Raw genomic sequence first — 19,532 nt, forward strand, 5'->3', positions numbered from 1 at the left:
AAACATCTGGGAGTTCAGGAGGAATCCCAGCGCTGATAAACACTCAGCTCTCTCGCTCTACTCACTTCTATTACTTCTATGTATTATTATTATTAAATATTCAGATACTCATCTTGTTGTATATTGTTTTATTAGTTTAAATGATATTTCTCTTATAAAACAGCTATTTTTTTTTTATGTAAACTCTAAAGTACTGTTTAGTGTGAAACATGTTGAAGATTAGCGGGTAGTCTGTTGATTCATTAAATGATGAGCGGTTTCCTCTGAAAAGCGGTTTATTCAAGTGTAGTGAAGCCTCTCCTCTATTGAAATGTAATATAAAATATAAAACACCTCTGGTCTCCTTTCTGTGAGTGTTTTTGGCTAAAGGTCGCAGGCTTGCCTTCATGCTGTGCTGGTGACATCATCACTAATCCTGATCACACGGAGCGTGTCGCCATGGTAACGACACGGTGATGTCACAGCAGGAACAGAGTGTGAATCTGAATCAGATCAGAGTCTCTCAATCACACACCTACTTTCAGATTTCACAAACTATGTGGGACAATACAACATGATATGTCTGCTTTAAAATATTTTAATCCCGTTATTTTATCATAGCTAGTTAATCAAGTTAACCTGTTTAACTGACAGCCCTAGTAGTTACACATCAAAGAAAGAATCATATGATGTCAGGTACTGCTTTGCTCCATTCTCTGATTTGTTCTTACACACACACTGATTGTTAAAGGATTTAGTCCAGCTGTGTGTTTGAGTCTGAATCTGCTCTGAATCCAAACCCTTAAAGGGATAGTTCACCCATATATTAAAATTATGTCATTAATATCTCACCCTCATGTCGGTCCAAACCCGTGAGACCTCTGTTTACCTTCAGAACACAGTTTAAGATATTTTAGATTTAGCCCAAGAGCTCTCAGTCCCTCCATTGAAGCTGTGTGTACGTCTACTGTCCATGTCCAGAAAGGTGAACGGTGGGTGAACTAACCCTTTAAGGCCCGGTCACATGCAAGCACAATAACTATAAAGATAATTTTTCTGTTTGGTTCCAAAATACGATAAACAATTTTTTGGTTTAATTATGTTTCTGCCAAAATCATAATTGTATCTGGTCGGTACCGAAAAGTAAATTTTTTATTTTAAGCAAATTGTGATATTCGCCGAGTTATCAGGTCATGTTTTCTCCTTTTATTCCAAAACAGACAAATGCCAATCTCCTTTTTTTGCAGAATGCGATATATCTGCTCAACCAATCACAGCGCACCATTCCATGCACTATAAACAGTAGCCGCATTTCCACTGTCGGGCCAGTGCGAGCCAGGGCTTAAAGCGGGCCGGGCGGGGCTCATAGCATCAGGCCAGTAGCACCGAGGCCAGAATAGCGCAGGATTTCCACAGTGGAGCCTGTAGCACCGCTGCACGTCACTAAAACACGCCCTTTACACGCCCCTCAGAACAACGTCATGCAACCTCAAAATTTCACCATAAAAGATAAGTTATCAGAAAACTAAGAAGTCACTGGAACATGCGCGATCACAAAACAAACATGATAAAAGCGGCAGTTTGTTTGCATGCTTTGTTATATATTCAAATTCAAAAGCATCGATGTTTTAACTATAGAATAAGTGATACATTGAGCATATTGATTTAATTTATCAGGACTTAAAATTAATCACACATAAATACACTTATTTCTATTTTATTTATTTATTTTTAACGCTCATGAAAATAGCCTGTTTATTCAGTCGAGTCTTTTTCTGTTTATTAGCCACAGTAGCCGTCACATTTAAAATGAATGATAATATCTCTATTTTTATAAAAGCTCCCGAACAAAAAACATTATTAGGCTATATTCTTTTATGATAGGCAACATGAGATAAACTCTCGAGACGAGGCTTGTGACAGATTACTTAATAAATACACTATTGTGATAGAGAATAAGAAGCTGTCGTCTGATTTCTTCAAGCGGTCATATTTACCATATTTACTATGGTAACATGTTTAGCGTGCATATCTTTTTTCATCGCTTATACATATTTCTGCCTTGTATGGTGATTATAATCCACATCGGATCAAGTTATTTCAAAGACTCGCTGCTGACGGAAAGTGAGTTTTGAGCTTGACTTATTTAAAAGTGTTTAATGTTTGTGTTAGAGCTGTTATCTTTCTGAAATGATCCTCAGCGCAGACTCTCTATTTTTATTAAAGCTCCCGAACAAAAATCATTATTATATTTTGATGATATGCAACGTGGAGCTAAACTCACGAAACGAGACGACAGATAAAATGTTACTTAATAAATACACAATTGTGATAGAGAATAAGAAGCTGACGTCTGATTTATCCAAGCGGTCATTTTTACCATGTTTACTGTGTAACGTTAATGTTTAGCGTGCATAGTCTTTTACATCGCTTATAAATATTCCTGCCTTGTTTAGTGATTAATCCACATCGGATCAAGTTATTTCAAACACTTGCTGCTAACTAAGAGTGAGTTTTGAGCTCAACTTATTTTAAAACAACTTGGTGTTAAAGCTGTTATGAAGTTATGAAAAGAACCATTGCAAGCTGACAGCGACCGGAGTGTGTGATGGAAAATTTGCCTAAATCATAAATGCAGCCGTGTTGAAGCCTGCAGTGATGTTTTTCTTTTGTTATGGCAGCCGTCCCCTCTGCATATATATTTTTTAGAGAATGTTTCACTACTGTTGCTGTTTGTTATTCTGCACGAAACTTCATGCCAATAAACTTGTGCGCTCTTTTTACATTCGGCCATTATTTGACGTTGAAAAAGGAAATGTCTTTTTTTTAGACATGGAAAATCGATTTTACAATCGATTCAATGAACACTTATGTCTTAAAAATCGAAAATGATTTTTTCACAAAAGTGACAGCCTTACAACCAATCGCAGCGCACCATTCCACGCACTGTAAACAGTGACAACCAATCGCAGCGCACCATTCCACGCACTGTAAACGGTGACAACCAATCACAGCGAACCATTCCACGCACTGTAAACGGTGACAACCAATCGCAGCGCACCATTCCACGCACTGTAAACGGTGACAACCAATCACAGCGAACCATTCCACGCACTGTAAACGGTGACAACCAATCGCAGCGCACCATTCCACGCACTGTAAACGGTGACAACCAATCGCAGCGCACCATTCCACGGACTGTAAACAGTGACAACCAATCACAGCGAACCATTCCACGGACTGTAAACAGTGACAACCAATCACAGCGAACCATTCCACGCACTGTAAACAGTGACAAACAATCGCAGCGAACCATTCCACGGACTGTAAACAGTGACAACCAATCGCAGCGCACCATTCCACGGACTGTAAACAGTGACAACCAATCACAGCGAACCATTCCACGGACTGTAAACAGTGACAACCAATCACAGCGAACCATTCCACGCACTGTAAACAGTGACAAACAATCGCAGCGAACTAGGGGTGGGCGATATCTCGATATTTAAAATATATCGAGATATTTTTTAAACACGATATGGATTTTGACATATCGTATATATCGATATATTGTTTATATTCTGATTCCGCCACTTTGCTTGTTTGCCTTCCCTGTGCTGTGCTCGCCCCCGCTCGCTCGCCCCCCGCCTCCTTGCTTTTGTCCCCTCTCACCTCGCGTGTAGAGAACTAGTCAAAAAAAAAAAAAAAAGACAACTGGCTCCATTATATGGAGATACTTCAGTTTTAAGGCGTAGGGCGAACGGCAGGCAGATGTCTACTGTAGGGCCCAATGAAACGCGGACGGAATCGCGGAATCCAGTCATAAAAATGGAATTTACAGTTTAACGCGGAATGTCACGGAATTGGTCAAATTTTAAATGAATTAATCAAAAGTCGGTCATGCACTTACATCAAATGGCGAAATGGACTAATATCTGCAAATATTAACCCGGAAAAGTCTATTTAAATATGAATCCTGCATGTTCTGCGTGTCTGTGTCAACGAATGGAGCAGAAGCGCGTCTTCATTCATTAAACACGGAAGCTCGCATAACGCTCTCGCTGATTACATTGTCTTTCCTCTCTCTAAATAAAGACGTGAACACATGAGGAACATCTCCAGAACTGCACTGAGAGTCACTTCATGAGCATCTGACCGTTTGATTTGAGTAAGATTAGCTCATATCACATCATAGACTGTGGTATCACATACACAGAACTGTAAAGTAATTGAAAAAAATAAAAGTATTTGACAGAAATCTATTACTATTGTACAGCAGAATGTAGATAGCCCACTACTACTACTATTAAAATGAAACGAACATAATTTTATAAGGAATAATCACACAACATTTCTCCCATGTTTTATTTTTAATAGTAAATCCCCTTTGTTTACCAAAAAAATAAAGTTTTCTTAATTTTAAATAATTAAAAGATAAATTAAATGAATGTTTTATGCCTTCATTTGATAATCAGTAAAATGTAAATACACAGAATTTCTGAAGGGAAAAAAACATTTCACATAAGGCTATTTTAAGAATTTTTTTTAACTAATTAAGTTGTTTTTATGCATTTATGCACACAGAATTAGGTAACAATAAAACATATGGTGAAGAAAAAAATAAAATGTTTCATAGGCCCCTTAACATGTAATATTTGCCATATTTGTTTTTGCAGTAGTTTTTTGGGGGTTATTTTTCCTGTAAAGATATCGAGATATATATCGTATATCGAGATATAGCAAAATATATCGAGATATATTTTTTGCTCCATATCGCCCAGCCCTACAGCGAACCATTCCACGCACTGTAAACAGTGACAAACAATCGCAGCGAACCATTCCACGGACTGTAAACAGTGACAACCAATCACAGCGAACCATTCCACGCACTGTAAACGGTGACAACCAATCGCAGCGCACCATTCCACGCACTGTAAACAGTGACAGCCAATCGCAGCGCACCATTCCACGCACTGTAAACAGTAATGGCGGTCCTTTGAATACACTCCATATCCTAGTTTTCCTGAACTATGTTGTATTTTGTGATCAATAAACAATGGCAGCACAATAAATCGCATGTGATGTCATGCACATCTTGTCAGTAAAGCCGGTTCTGTGATTAATAGCACCGGTAAATCTCCATCACATGCTTTCAGATGGAAATTATTCAGATGCATTAATACACAGAGCCATAGATCAAGCTACACTATACCGTGTTCATTAGATGAATCACATTAGATTATGAACGAGATATCCTGTAGCTTGTCAGTCTTAGTGTTTTCATTAATGCCATTTATGTTTCCGTTAATACAGCACATAGCACTAGTCAACTAAATGAATGTAACATGGCAAAGATGATTGCACTTTTGTAATTTCTGTGGTCTAGAGTGTGATATTGATGTCATGTTTTTGCTCATGAAGAAATGTATTTTTATTGCTGTAATTAATTTATACTAAGCATTAACAAGATGACCCATTATATTCCTTTCTGAAGCGATGACTGATGAATGTATGATTAGTCCAGTGTCTGTATAAGTTCAGACTCTCAGAGGCTGTCATGTGAGCATCAACTCACTTTGTTGTGCATCTTCATCAATTTCAATATGAAAAATAACATTCATATCGATTCAATGGATTTACTGCATTTTGAAGAAAAAAAAAGTATGATGGATTTATTGCATTTGGAGGAAACAAATAATAACATTTTATAATAAATCTCTGAAAATCAAAACCTAGATTTGAATTTTTTATGTTATTAATTTATAACTTAAAGATGCTATGTGAAAGTTTGAAACAGAAAATAGTGGTTTTCATCTTGCCACTTTCTTGGTAAATACATTTTCACTCAAATTATGTGTGTGTGTGTGTGTGTGTGTGTATCTCTCTCTCTCTCTGTTGTCATGGAAGTATCACCTAGGTGACTGTTGCTTAGAGATGAATCAGCGGTTTGAAATGATGGGATCACTAGCATTTATTTACTCCACCGTCAGTAAAAATGACACGGATACGGCAGAGAAGCACACTAATGAACCTCTAGACATCATACACTCCACAGCCATCAAAAACAGTTATCTGACGACAGCTGAGTGATGCTAGTGACCGACGTCTGAAGTTCCTCTCAGAGCAGGAAGACGCTCGAAGACGAAAGAGGAAGAGGCTTATATTTACTGCTGACACCAGCAAACATCATTTACAGATGTACTTCACACCACTCAAACACAACACAACCTGTCCAGTCAACACTTCTGGCTCCTCCATGTGAATAAAGTCTAAATATTACTGTGACCCCTGACATCACACATACAGTACGGTTTTAGTTTCTGTTAATATTTGGAATTAGATAATGTTTTTTGATTTTGTTTTGACTTTAATTTTAGATCAAATTTTAGTGATATGTTTGTAGCTTTTTGTCATTCTTATTAGTTTAAAAAAATATATATTTCATAGTTTTTAGTGAGTTTTATTCATTAGTTTGACTTTGACTTATTTTAATATATCAAGTTAAATTAAATAAAAATTAATAATGCTGTCTTTGCAGTTAGCTGAAATAAACTGCTTATGCTTTTAATATTTAAGAAATATATATATATATATATATATATATATATATATATATATATATATATATATATATATATATATATATATATATATATATATATATAAATAATGTAGTCATTCATATCTTAATGTGTTAATATACAAATATTATTTTTATTATAATTATTATTATTTTTTTGTTTTGCAATATTTATTTAAAGTTAACAATTATATCAAGTACAACACATTTTTTATGAAATGTTTGACCTGAATCCATTAAGCCACATGATCTGAGCACGGCATGAGATTCAGACTCAAATCAAACTCATATTTACTGAACTCCTCTCTCTCTCTCTGTTTTGTCTTGGTACACTCTTCATAAGATCATAAATGTCCGATGCACTTCACAAACCAGTCTGAACAATTAGTGTAGAAATATGACATAGATACTTCTCTCACGAAAGTTATATAAGTCCAACTTTATTTAGAAAAAAGAAAGTGTTTCTATTAAGTTCAAAATATTTTTTTTCCACTCAATCAAGCACTCTATTGTTAGCTGCATTAATTATTTATTTACCACTTTATTAGTACATATTTGTTTTATTTTATAAAATTATATTATTTGTGTATTATATTAAATTGTTATTGTTATAACATGTTATTGTTGTCTAAATGTATTACTAATTTATTGTTTATTTAAAAAAAAATAACGGTTATTTTTTTTCTCGAAATATTTTGAAATGATTCATATGAACTATACAGGCATTCTTTTGAGGCTTAAAAGTTAAGTTTATCGTAAACGCATGGGGAGAAAATGACAAAAACTCAATAAAACCATAAGTAAGCACTTTCTGCAAAGGAAAGTGAGAGAGGTTTGTAACTTCCTGTTTCCTCGAGTGAACTCTCCTCTGTTTGATCTGATGCACATGTGTGCTGGAGTTATGAGCTGTGTATCTGTGGACTTACAGTCATGTTGTGAAGTGTTCACACACTCGTCTGCTGGAGGCCTCCGCATCAGTGACACGCATGTTAATGATCTCACACACACACACACACACACACACACACGAAGCACATCTCACCTAAGAAAGTGCTGTGTGTGCGTCTCTAGCGTCATGTCGTGTAACTGAACCGCTTTTAATAACCCTACAGCATCATAAAGTATCTGACTGGACATCTGCAGCATCTCTCTTCTGTTCAGATGAGACTGAGGCGCTGAAACACGCTCGCGCTGGGGACATCTCTGATCATCGCGATGAAATCAACCGACAGGTGCTTCTGAACCGAGCGTTGGGAGCGGGAACGCGACACAGATGTGAGCGTCTTACCTCTTCGATGCCTCGAAACGACCTCTGAAGACACAGATCATCCCAGAAGATCGGATAAAACACGCAACGACATCTTCCTCTCAAGAATCAACTGTCACTCTTGTGCTGGCGCTGCTTGTTTTGGCCCGTTCGTGCGTCGATGACGTTCACTTCCGGTGTCCCATCCGCCTCCTCCTCCATCAGAGACAAACGAGATCCGCGCGTCTTCCGTGTATTTACACTTAAAATAATAATAATAATTAATAAATAAATATAATCTGATTTGTATTCAAGATCATTTAAATGTAAAAAAAAACAAACAATACAAATATAATAAATAAAAAAATGTTTTTCATTGTGACAATATGTTTCTGAAAATTAAATATACTTAAATTTTAATTTGTGAAAAAAACACACGATGGAAGTAATTCATAATTAATTACAATTATTAATGAATCATCATAGATTTAAAAAATATATATATATTGCATATGAGTATTTTCTCTATTTAAACATGACAGTATGTTCTGCCTTTCATTTAAACTGGTTTATTATTTATTTTTTAATTAAATGTATTACAGTACTTTTGAAATATGAAAAACCAATGCATCATATTAATTAATCATCATGATTCATAAAATTGTGTTTTTAAAGATTAATAATATAGAAATAAATGGTGCATAATCTAGGTGTGAATATTGTATAGTTCCATGAAAACTCCTCAAAATAAAAATATGAAGATTACATGAATAAAATAAAAAGCACAAAATAAATAAAATAAAGATATTTTATTTCATTAAAGAGAATTAGAAGTGACAAGTGTGTTGAGTAATACTTGCATTAGTAATTAATGCATTTTTCCTTTATCTACACTCAATGTTAGACTCAACGTCTCTGTTGCGCCACTACGCGGACATTAATAAAACTGCAGGCTATTTATATTGCAATTACAACAAATGAAGTAAAAGCATTTATTGATTAACACGTTTCTCATGGAGATTCACAAATCATTAAAGATGATCTGATGTTAAAATGAAAATTGAAATTCGTACATCATCTAAAAGCTGTAATAATAAATATTTGTTGGGACAGGACAATATTTAGCCGAGATACTGGAATCTGAGCAAATAACAAAAAAATTTAACATGTGGTTAATGAGGGATCTTTCTTTAAATGGCAGAGTTTTACTGTCCAAAGCTGAAGGAATATCACGTGCTGTTTATGTGTCTCTGGCTTTGGGAATGCCTACTACAGTTTTTAAAAAACTAGATAAAACTCTTTTCAATTTCATCTGGAGAAATAAGTGTCATTATCTTAAAAAAGAGGTATTATGTAACACAAGACAAAATGGAGGTCTGGAGGTTCTTTGTTTTGAAACAGTAAATAATACTTTTAAAATTAAATGGCTTACTAAGTTAATTCAAGAAGAAGATAATATTTGGAATGCTTTCCCTAAATTCATTTTTAATTCAATTGGAGGACTCAACTTCGTGTTGAAGTGTGACTATAACCCTGATAAATTGCCTGTAAAATTAGCTAATTTCCACAAGCAAGCTCTGCTGTCATGGAAACTGGTGTACAAACATAATTTCTCACCTACAAATTATTACATTTGGAATAACAGGAGTATTCAGTATAAAAACAGATCTTTGTACAACAAAAACTGGATTAATAATGGTATTGTTTTGGTTTCACAACTTATGAATTCGGATGGTCAATTGTTATTGTTTGAAGAATTTATTTCTAAATTTGATATTGCAGTTACACCAAAAGAATATGACATTGTCTTTGCTGCTATTCCAAGGAATGTTTTGCAGCTTTTGATTGGATCCAGAACAGAGCTTTTTGTGACAGCTCCTGTTAACAATATTTTTCTGGGAAGTGTAGACGTTACAAGAAACAAATGTTCAAGTAATTACATTAGAAACCTTTTGGTTAATGTTACGGTTCCTCCTGCTAAAAAATTTTGGACATCTCTTTATAAGGATATTAATTGGAAAGAAATGTGGTTGATGAGTAATAAATTCTGTCTAAACAATAAAATAAAAGAAGTATCTTTCAGAATTATACATAGAATATATCCGGCAAAAAAGACGTTAGAAAGATTTAAGATTGATATTGAGTATTCGTGTATTTTCTGTGGCTCAAATGAAGAAACTATTGAACATCTGTTTTATCATTGTGTGTTTACTAAAATGTTCTGGATGAATGTACAAAATTTTATTGAAAGGAAAACAGGACAGTCATTATATTTGCAGGAGAAGGACGTTCTTCTTTACTTTGAGGACATTAATTTGGAAAAGGACTTGATTTTTTTTGTACAACTTGTTTTATTTTTAGGAAAATTTCACATTCATAAAAGAAAATGGACTGACAGCAAGCCATTATTTAACCTATTTCTACAAGAGCTATCTCATTACAGCACCACCATCAATGATCTTAAACAATCAAAGGCTTTAAAAACAAATTCTATTCTAGAAAAATTTCTATGCAACTAATGTGTATTCTGTATACTCTTTGTAACCTTATTTATTTTAATGTTTGTACCCCTGGCAAACAGTTTTGTTCTGTACATATTTGTTAATAATAATAAAAAAAAAAAAAAAAAAAAGATACTGGTATCTGAGGGTGCAAAATAAATAAATACATTAATACTCAGAAAATCGCTTTTAGGGTTATCCAAATGAAGTTCTTAGCGATGCATATTATTAATCAAAAATCTAGTTTAAGTTTTAAAATCCAGAATAAATCAGCGCTTTCACGTGTGACCTGTGACTTTTCTCAGCGCAGAGCAAGAAGGGCCAATCATAGGAGAGTCGTTGCGATCACTTATTAAAAAAACTAGGCATTTATTTAAATATTAAATTTAAATCTAGATTTCATATATTTCATATATTACATATATTTCTGATATAGTCGACTAATTTAAAAATATTATGATTGTTATTATATAAATGTCTTCAGTAAGACTTAAACGCCTTTGATTTGAATGTGGGATTCGCCAAAGCGCCTCCTGTGGAAGTTACCCTTCATAAGAAACCGTCATCAGAAACGTGTAAAATATCTTGCCGGTGGATATGCGTATTTTATGTGTGGTTTAAAAAAAAGAGAGCGGTAATTTCAGTCAGGAGTGTTCGCGGCGAGCCCGTCATGTGACCGGTGGGGTCCTGACTGCGGGACTGTGTGTGTAGTTTATCATGGCGGCGAACAGCGCGAGCAGTAAAAGCGGCGGAAAGCAGTCCTCTCCGTCTGCTGAGCAGGTAACGACGCGTCGGGTTTATTACAGTAACGCATGAACGCTTCATCGCCGCCGCGAGCGAGAAACGCGTCTGCTGTAAGCAAAAGCCGCGCGCACCTGACGCCCTCAGTGCTGCTGGAGGTGTTTGAGTTCTGTCGCGTCGCTCGCGCTGTAGATGTGCTGTGTGAATCTGTATTGTTGTCGGTACAGATTGAGACACGCGCGAGCTGCTTCATAGTCAAGCTTCAGATCATCTGCATGAGAGATACTGCAGTTATAATCTTTGCACTAGCACGTGCTCTCCTGTCTCTTTAAAGGAAGTCCATCTTCTGTCACTGTTCCTTCAGACAGCACTTACAGGACACAGGTCTCTTCATTTAGAGACATTCCTGACGAATTCATATTCATAAATGACATTTCCCCTAGTCTAACGCAGATTTTAAACTGTTTAACGTCAGTTTGATATATACAAACACACACACACACACACACACACACACACATATATATATACATACATTTATACATATATATTCATATATATATATGCGTGTGTGTGAGTGTGTATTTGGATATAAAATTCAGGTATTGTTACTTTCCCACACACACACATTTTTTTTTTATAAATATTTAAATATACATATTATATAAACTATTATTAAATATTATTATTTTTTTTTTAAAGTGATATATTTTTAGAAGGTTATATTTAATCCTTTGATTGCATTGTAACTGTGATAATTTTAGTTATTTAATAAATATAAACTGTAAATATAATTTGTAATAATAACTATAAATGTTTATTACATGAAAGTCCAAACGTTAAAATAATAACGTTAAAATAACGTGGAAAAATTAACATAACATTTAGGAAATTAAATACTTAATAATCATGTTTAAAACAATTATAATTACCTAAAAAAATATATTTTTAAGCCCCCCCCCCACCCAAATCATCAAGGGGACAGAAATATTTTTCTAAATGCACCAGTATATATGAACTCTCATAATCTTTTATTATTATTTTATTGTATTATTGATATGCATGTGTTATTAATACCTGTGCTTGTCTGAATCAGGTGGTGGCTACTTTCCAGAGGATGCGACAGGAGCAGCGTAGCATGGCCTCCAAATCTGCAGAGTTTGAGATGGAGATCAATGAACACAGGTGTGTTTGATAAAAGAGACTCCCCTTCACCTCCCTCATGGATCCTCTACAGGGACAGACAGCTGATAAAAACATCCCAATAATCCACACCGCTCCAGTCCAGCAGCTAACATCTCCTGTAGGGAAAACCTGCACGTTTGGAAGAAAACAAATCCATCACATTTGTCTCTCACATGCACTGGTTTCCACTCGATCCGTGCAGAGTTCTCTCCTGTAATCAATATTAAGGATTCTGGACGTGTATTCTAGTCGAACGCAACACTTTGAACATAAACGTTATCTCGATGATGGATTTGTTTCTTACAAACACACAGCTTTCACACAATGTTACGTGATGGACTGCGCTCTTGTTCTGACGCTCATCACTTCCTCCTCACAGCCTCGTCATCGACACGCTGAAGGAAGTCGATCCGTCGCGGAAGTGCTATCGTTTAGTCGGCGGCGTGCTTGTGGAGAGGACTGTCAAAGAAGTCCTGCCTGCGCTAGAAAACAATAAAGAACAGGTACGACTCTACTGCAGCACACACACTCCAGAAACCATGCATTATTATATTTATATATATATCTCCCTCTGATCAGATCACGAAGATCGTGGAGTCGCTCAACACACAGATGCAGGTGAAAGGACGGGAGCTGACGGAGTACCGCGAGCGCTACAACATCCGACTGGTCGGAGAGGACGACAAACAGAGCAAAACGGACGCCAGTCCAGCAAAAGAGAGTGAAGGAGGCTCTAAAGGAGGCGCTGGAGTGCTCGTCTCATAGTTAAACACTGGGTTAAACTGAGCTGGCATGTTTCTGTTCAGTCTGACAGAAGCCAGTCAGAAAGCACGAACGAGAGGGAAAGTAATGCATGTCTCGTTCATTCATAATATCAAAACACAACTCACAACAACAGCTGTCCTATCCGAACACTTACAGACGAATGCATCGTTTCCATTATTTGCTTTTCGTTCCAGTTCATTGCAAATAAATAGTCAACAAGCGTGACTGCATAAATTCACCGTATTCAAGATGACTTTCACATTCAAGTCACTTTCTTCAGCTTTGGGAAGACGTCATGTTTAGTGATTAATATTTGGAGTGAGACGATGGCTGTCTCGTATCCCGGACCTGAAGACTTTCTGTGTTTGTTTTTGTTTTTGTGGTTTTAGTTATTGAATTAAAAATACAAAAGTCAGTGACGTGTTCACAGTGTGGCGTGTTTTGTTTTATCAATAAATTCATGGAGCAAAATTAAAAAGCATGTTGCTAATTAAGTTAATAATTAACAGTGTAAATTGAAATTATAATATATTTGTCTTCATGTTTTATAGATTCTAAAAATTATTTTGCTATTATAATTCAAATTTACGGGGTTTCTATAAATGTGGGTAAAGAGATTTTTACTAATGTTTGAGATTAAATGTTTATATATGTGAGACAATAATTAATGCTATTCTAAATGGTGTATCTCTAAACTACATGATTTCTCTTTGTTTTGAAAGTGACTTCCGTGTGACAATAATTGTAAAACTCATAGAACATTTTACAAAATAAACCATGATACCGAACAGTTATTATATGCATATATAAAAGTATGTGGGTGTACTTCGAAGAAGCTGTAGGCAAGTTATTTTATTTTATTTTTTAAATACAAGTTTGATAAACAGTTACGAATTCCGCGAAAAGGACTGAATGTTTTACGGCAGCAACGAACGCACGTGTCGTGAACAGCTATCTGCTGTAATTACGTCGAGTTTTTACGACAGGAAATTCCACTCGCTGAACTGTAGGGGGCTCCAAAGTCTCACAAATACCGTCTCAAGATCGCCTTTTTATATTAAAATACTATGTTTTAATTAAATTTTGTATATATATTGGTGTATATTTTTGTTATTTAAACCTAAACGTTACTATGACATAAAACATCATTGCATTTCATGATTAGCGCTTGCTGAGTACATTTAGCGCGTAATACACCAAAACTACAGGACTTCCGGTCCTAAATAAAATATTAACGAAAAACAGATCTTCGACGAGGATGGGATTCGAACCCACGCGTGCAGAGCACAATGGATTAGCAGTCCATCGCCTTAACCACTCGGCCACCTCGTCTGATGCACGTATATATGTACAGGACTATTTTGATTCTACAGATCTACAGAACTACTATGTTTTATTAATCTATTAAAATGTGTTTACTAATGTTTCTTCTGGCTGATACTAACAGCAAGTGTTTATGGAATCGAAACCGGTACGCCAGAGTACAAGTAGAGTGAGCCGAGCACGTTTTACGGTGTTTACGGTAACGTTAACCGGAAGAGTAAATAAACATGCGCCGCCATGGGCAGTGTGTGCGCGCTTCACGAACGCGTTTCTCTTCTGCTGTCCACAGGCGTCTTTTCAATGCATGCATCCAAACATGCAAGCCAATTCCCGTTTAAACTGACCTGCACTACATCTGGCTGCAATGCATGCATGAGGGCTGCATAGCTGGCCAACCCTTGCTGATCTGTGTGAGCACACTTTCATTTCATTAGCATTGACCTAAAGGTGCTAGTAATTGTAATGCATTTCTCAAAAAAATGCTCCGTGTTTAAGGTGGTGCTCAGTGCCCTTCTCATCGTTGCACTGTTGCAGCTTTTATATCTGTCTTTTCTCTCAAAGTTGCACGGCAAACAGCAGCGCTACAAGTATTCTGAGCTCTTCGGCTCCAAAAAGACTGCAAACCAAGGAGAGAAGAACCCTAGGCGGGAACATCTCAGGTATTCTTTATCCACAGGCGGGATCTTCGATGGGAGCGGACAGTACCGCGTGTATAAGAACCTAATCAAAAGCGACTTCTCGACCAATCAGAAGCCAGGAGCGGATCCCAGATCGCATCACCTGGCTCTAGTCACGCATACGACCATCAACAACCTTCACCATCTGAGCTCTTTGTTGGAGCGCTGGCAGAATCCTCTATCCGTCGCGATCTTCGCCAACGGTCAGGATGTCAAGTTCGCGACGGCGTTCGTTTACGCCCTCAGTCTGTTTTGCCCGCAGGTTCAAGCGTTGGTGGACTTCCATCTGGTTTGCCACTCGGGTGAAATGGCCAGTTTCCCAGACCAGGATCGAGAGCATTTCGCCGGTCTGGAGGAGATGGGCTGCTCCGGCGTCTTCGCCAAGCTCGAATCGAACAGAAATAAGTTTAAAAACTACGCGATTGGGAACAATGTCTCGTACCCCAATAACCTTCTTCGCAATGTGGCCCGGAGTGGCACAGACGCCGCTTACATCCTGGTCATCGACATCGACATGATACCCAGTGCCAATCTGCACCACCAATTCGTGACAATGCTAATGAGGCGTGAACCGGCCGTGGACGAAGTCCTGGTGCTCCCTGCGTTCGAGATCAGACACACTCGTAAGATGCCTGCGACGAAGGCGGAGCTGCTGCAGCTCTATCAGGTGGGCGAGGTGAGACCGTTCTACGATGAGCTTTGCTCTCGCTGTCAGGCTCCTACCAATTACTCGCAGTGGGTCAATCTGGCCAGCAGGGGCTCCGGGCCCCTGGAAGTGGCGTACACTATAAACTGGGCCGATCCGTGGGAGCCTTTCTACATCGGCGCTCGAACGGTTCCTCTCTACGATGAGAACTTCAGGCAGTACGGCTTCAACCGCATCAGTCAGGTGAGGGATGGAGAGGTGGACTCCTGCAGGAAGTGAATACGCAACCAATCAATTCACCAAATAAATCATGCTAATGTTGGCTTTTATTGTGGCCAGACTAAGGTACACCTGTGCAATAATCATGCTGTCTAATCAGCATCTTGATATGCTAGAACTGTGAGGTGGATGGATTATCTCGGCAAAGGAGAAGTGCTCACGAACACAGATTTAGACAGATCTGTGAACAATATTTGAGAGAAATGGGCATTTTGTGTATATAGAAAAAAAGTCTTAGATCTTTTGAGTTCATCTCATGAAAAATGGGGGCAAAAACAAGTGTTGCTTTTATAATTTTGTTCAGTGTATATTAGGCTATATTATGATATTTAGAGTATTATTAGTAGTTATATAAATTATATAACTATGATATTATTTTTTATATTCTATATAAATTTAATAACTTTTAAAATAATTAATATAATATCCTAAACATATTATATGATGTTTCCAGAATGCCATATATGTAAATAATTTATATAACAAAATAATTTCAATTATTGTATGCGTTTTAACCTCCAAAATGTATATGCTTGAAAATTACAAAAAAAAGTTATTAATTTTTTTAAATTAAGTATTTAATACATGAATTAGACAATTTTATAAATTAATATACTCTCTCTCTCTCTCACACACACACACACACACACACACACACACATATATACATATATTGCAATAAAGCTAATTAATATTTTGTTTATTGTGAACAGAAAGTAGAATGAGTTCATAACCCTCCTGTGGTGTAAAATATGAATTTATTTTTGTTATTCACTAATTAACTGGGTTACCTTCTGCCTGATTTCTCTCCTCTCTTCAGGCCTGTGAGCTTCACATCGCCGGTTACCGCTTCTCTGTGCTGAGCAATGCCTTCGTGGTGCACAGAGGGTTTAAGGTCCAGGGAGAGTTCCACCGCAGGAAAGATGAGGAGAACCGCAAGAACCGCATACTCTTCCGCAGCTTCAAGGAGAGTCTGAAGGCCAAGTATCCGAACTCGCCTCGCCGCTGCTGAGAGACGAGAGAAAGCACAGCTCATCCTGACTTCATGTGAGGATCATAGAAGCACACAACTCAAACAAGAACCTGTTTGGATCTCATTTCAAGCATCAAAAACTACAGTCAAAGGAGATGCTCTTGAATGCTCAATGTTTTCTCAATAAACTGAACATGTGATCCTTCACGCTTCTAAAGAGAGAAACTACGTAAAGATGGTCCTTTGTTGTTTTCATTACATTTTATTTCAAAGTTAACTTATTTATTTATTAGATTTTTATGCTGGTTTTCAAAGTATTTTTCCCCACTTTCTTCCCCAAATTTAAGACAAGACACCTCAGATGAATAGAGTACAAAACATGAACTAATATATATCACCATCATTTTCTAGCTGATTGATTACATTAAGAATTGCAAAAAAAAAAAAAGTTTGTTTGTTGCAAGTTTCCAAAAGTGGTATGTTTAAATATGCAAATTTGACTAATTTGAATACATTTCCAGAACATAAATCTGTATATCAGATAAAGCCAGGTTCTCATGTTGTGACGCGTGTTTGAGTTACTGACGAGACAAGGTCTTGTAAAGACCCAGAGATTAGTTGTAAAGCTATTAACATATTAAGGTCGATAGGCCACCTTTATGCTAATAACAAGTCTAAAGACGCTCACAGAGCCTGAAGATATCACACACACACACACACACACACACACACACACACAGGGAGCGGCGTCTGAAAATCATATTAGTGTTTTAATTATACTGTGGATTAGGGGTAGATGACAATTAAGCAACACTAGATTAATGCAGGAATGTACAGTCTGCAGATGATTAGACTGAACAGGCATCTGTAGATGTCAGATATTTACAACAAATGTAGTGTTTTACACTGAATGGGGCTCGTATGTATTGTCCTTTGTTTTGGGAAAATATAATCCGTTTTCTTTTACTTTATATTATTATTTTTTTCTGATGTGAAAATCTTGCCTGACATCGAAAATGTACATTAAAAGTACATTTTTACATTAGTTATATTATTTTGCCAATTGTTTTATTTATTTATTTTGCCATAAAAGCAACATTTTGGTTATTTATCTGTTTACCCTGCAGTGTTGTGTAGTATTGGAAGCATGAATAATAATAAAAAAAGATTGTGAAGTGTTTTATAAAACTAACTAAAAGTTTCAGTATTTGTTGAATGATTATTTAAGGTTTTGTTTTTATTATTAATATTGACTTGTTTGTTTTCTATCTAGTTACAATAAATCTACTACATTTGTGTCGGTCTCTTTCAATCTACAATAGCAGATGCATTATTGGACATTTGTTTGTTTCTGATAATACAACACTGTAGCTCTATTCTAGAGTGATTTACAGCCAGGAAAAACTAAACTGAAGAATATAATTGGGCAATGTTCAGATAATTAAATAAACATACATATCAACTTTTATTAAGGAAGAGGAAACACTTCATATAGCCTATATATATATATATATATATATATATATATAGTTTTTGTTTGTTGGTGTCAAGATGCATCCAGTCAAACTCAATGCATTTTGGTGCTAATGCATCTGTCACTTTGTAGAAACTGGCAAAAATAAACAGATGTGATAATTGCCATCTGTCTTAATTTCAGTAGTTTCTACCAAGTGACCGATGTGTTAGCACCAAAATGCATTAAGTTAGAATGGATCATTTTGGATCAGTTTGACTGGATGTACAGTAATTTCACTAGATGATCATGGAAATGTTATTACAAACTATTGACAAAATTAAGTGAGACAGAACTACAATCTGGACTGTTTTTTTTATACAAAGAATGTAAGTTGAGAGACATTAAGAAACTAAACACTGCTATTTTTTGTATTGTTTGGCCTTATTGAAACATTGTTTGACTTTAAGTACAATTTTGGTATATTTATAACCATTTTGATACTGTGTTGATGAAAAATCTTGGAGCTAAAGCAAAAAACAGATGCGAACAGATAGACCAAGGCCACAAAAGAAAGGTAAAATAATAATAATAATAATACTTTTTACACTTTGAATCCTATGCATCTTTTTTATACATATAAAAGTGTAGTCTATTCATAATTAAGATGATACATTAAAGACGTCATATGACAAAAGTGCCGACATTCAGCCAATTCTATTTGGAATGTTCACACTGTTTGAAATAATTAGTTGCTATGGTAACTCAGGATGCCAAAATGTATCTGACTTGGCTGTTGATGTCTTTCTCGTCCTGCGTTATTCCAAATCAAATTGAAACTATTCCATATAAAGCCTTTATAATTTTATATAAAGGCCAGTATAATTTGATAAGAAATACCAGTTACCAGTTACGAGTTGTTTTGTGCAACAATAAATCCTGAAAGCCAGTGGCACCAAATGGTCGCGCGCGCTCTTACATTAAAAATATGGTGAATTGCATTGACATATTTGAGTTTATGATTAGTCTGAAGCCTATTATACACTAATAAACGTATGATTGTCATTTTCTAACTGAACCAGTAGAGGGAGTAAAGTGTGAGGATGGAGACAACCGTCGCTCCAGCTGTTTCATGCCTAACCTGAGTTATGTTTAAAATAATAAAAATAATAAAACCTGTCAGT

General features: G+C 36.2%; 3 protein-coding genes and 1 non-coding gene across 6 annotated transcripts in view; 2 read left to right on the top strand and 2 right to left on the bottom strand.

Annotated features, from left to right (window-relative positions):
- LOC113105916 (H(+)/Cl(-) exchange transporter 3) overlaps positions 1–8,027 on the bottom strand; it is a 41,747-nt gene extending 33,720 nt beyond the window's left edge. For all 3 annotated transcript variants that reach the window (XM_026267296.1, XM_026267292.1, XM_026267295.1), the window contains exon 1: positions 7,848–8,027. The gene's annotated coding sequence lies outside the window, so the exon portion shown is untranslated. The remainder of the gene's footprint in view (positions 1–7,847) is intronic.
- Positions 8,028–10,943: 2,916 nt separating this feature from the next.
- LOC113105917 (prefoldin subunit 2-like) lies at positions 10,944–13,427 on the top strand. Its single transcript, XM_026267299.1, has 4 exons — positions 10,944–11,086; positions 12,144–12,232; positions 12,612–12,735; positions 12,812–13,427. Exons 1-4 carry the CDS (start codon positions 11,024–11,026, stop codon positions 12,995–12,997), a joined length of 462 nt encoding a protein of 153 aa, XP_026123084.1. The 5' UTR covers positions 10,944–11,023; the 3' UTR covers positions 12,998–13,427.
- An 820-nt stretch (positions 13,428–14,247) lies between these two features.
- Positions 14,248–14,329, bottom strand: trnas-gcu (transfer RNA serine (anticodon GCU)). The gene has a single exon. It is a non-coding gene; the product is annotated as a tRNA-Ser (tRNA).
- Positions 14,272–18,191, top strand: LOC113105918 (beta-1,4-glucuronyltransferase 1). The gene is made up of 2 exons (XM_026267300.1): positions 14,272–15,886; positions 16,743–18,191. The coding sequence occupies exons 1-2, from the start codon at positions 14,783–14,785 to the stop codon at positions 16,932–16,934; spliced, it is 1,296 nt and encodes a 431-aa protein (XP_026123085.1). The 5' UTR covers positions 14,272–14,782; the 3' UTR covers positions 16,935–18,191.
- The last annotated feature ends 1,341 nt before the right edge of the window (positions 18,192–19,532 follow it).

Source organism: Carassius auratus, chromosome 7 (assembly GCF_003368295.1).
Source record: "Carassius auratus strain Wakin chromosome 7, ASM336829v1, whole genome shotgun sequence".
NCBI lineage: Eukaryota > Metazoa > Chordata > Actinopteri > Cypriniformes > Cyprinidae > Carassius > Carassius auratus.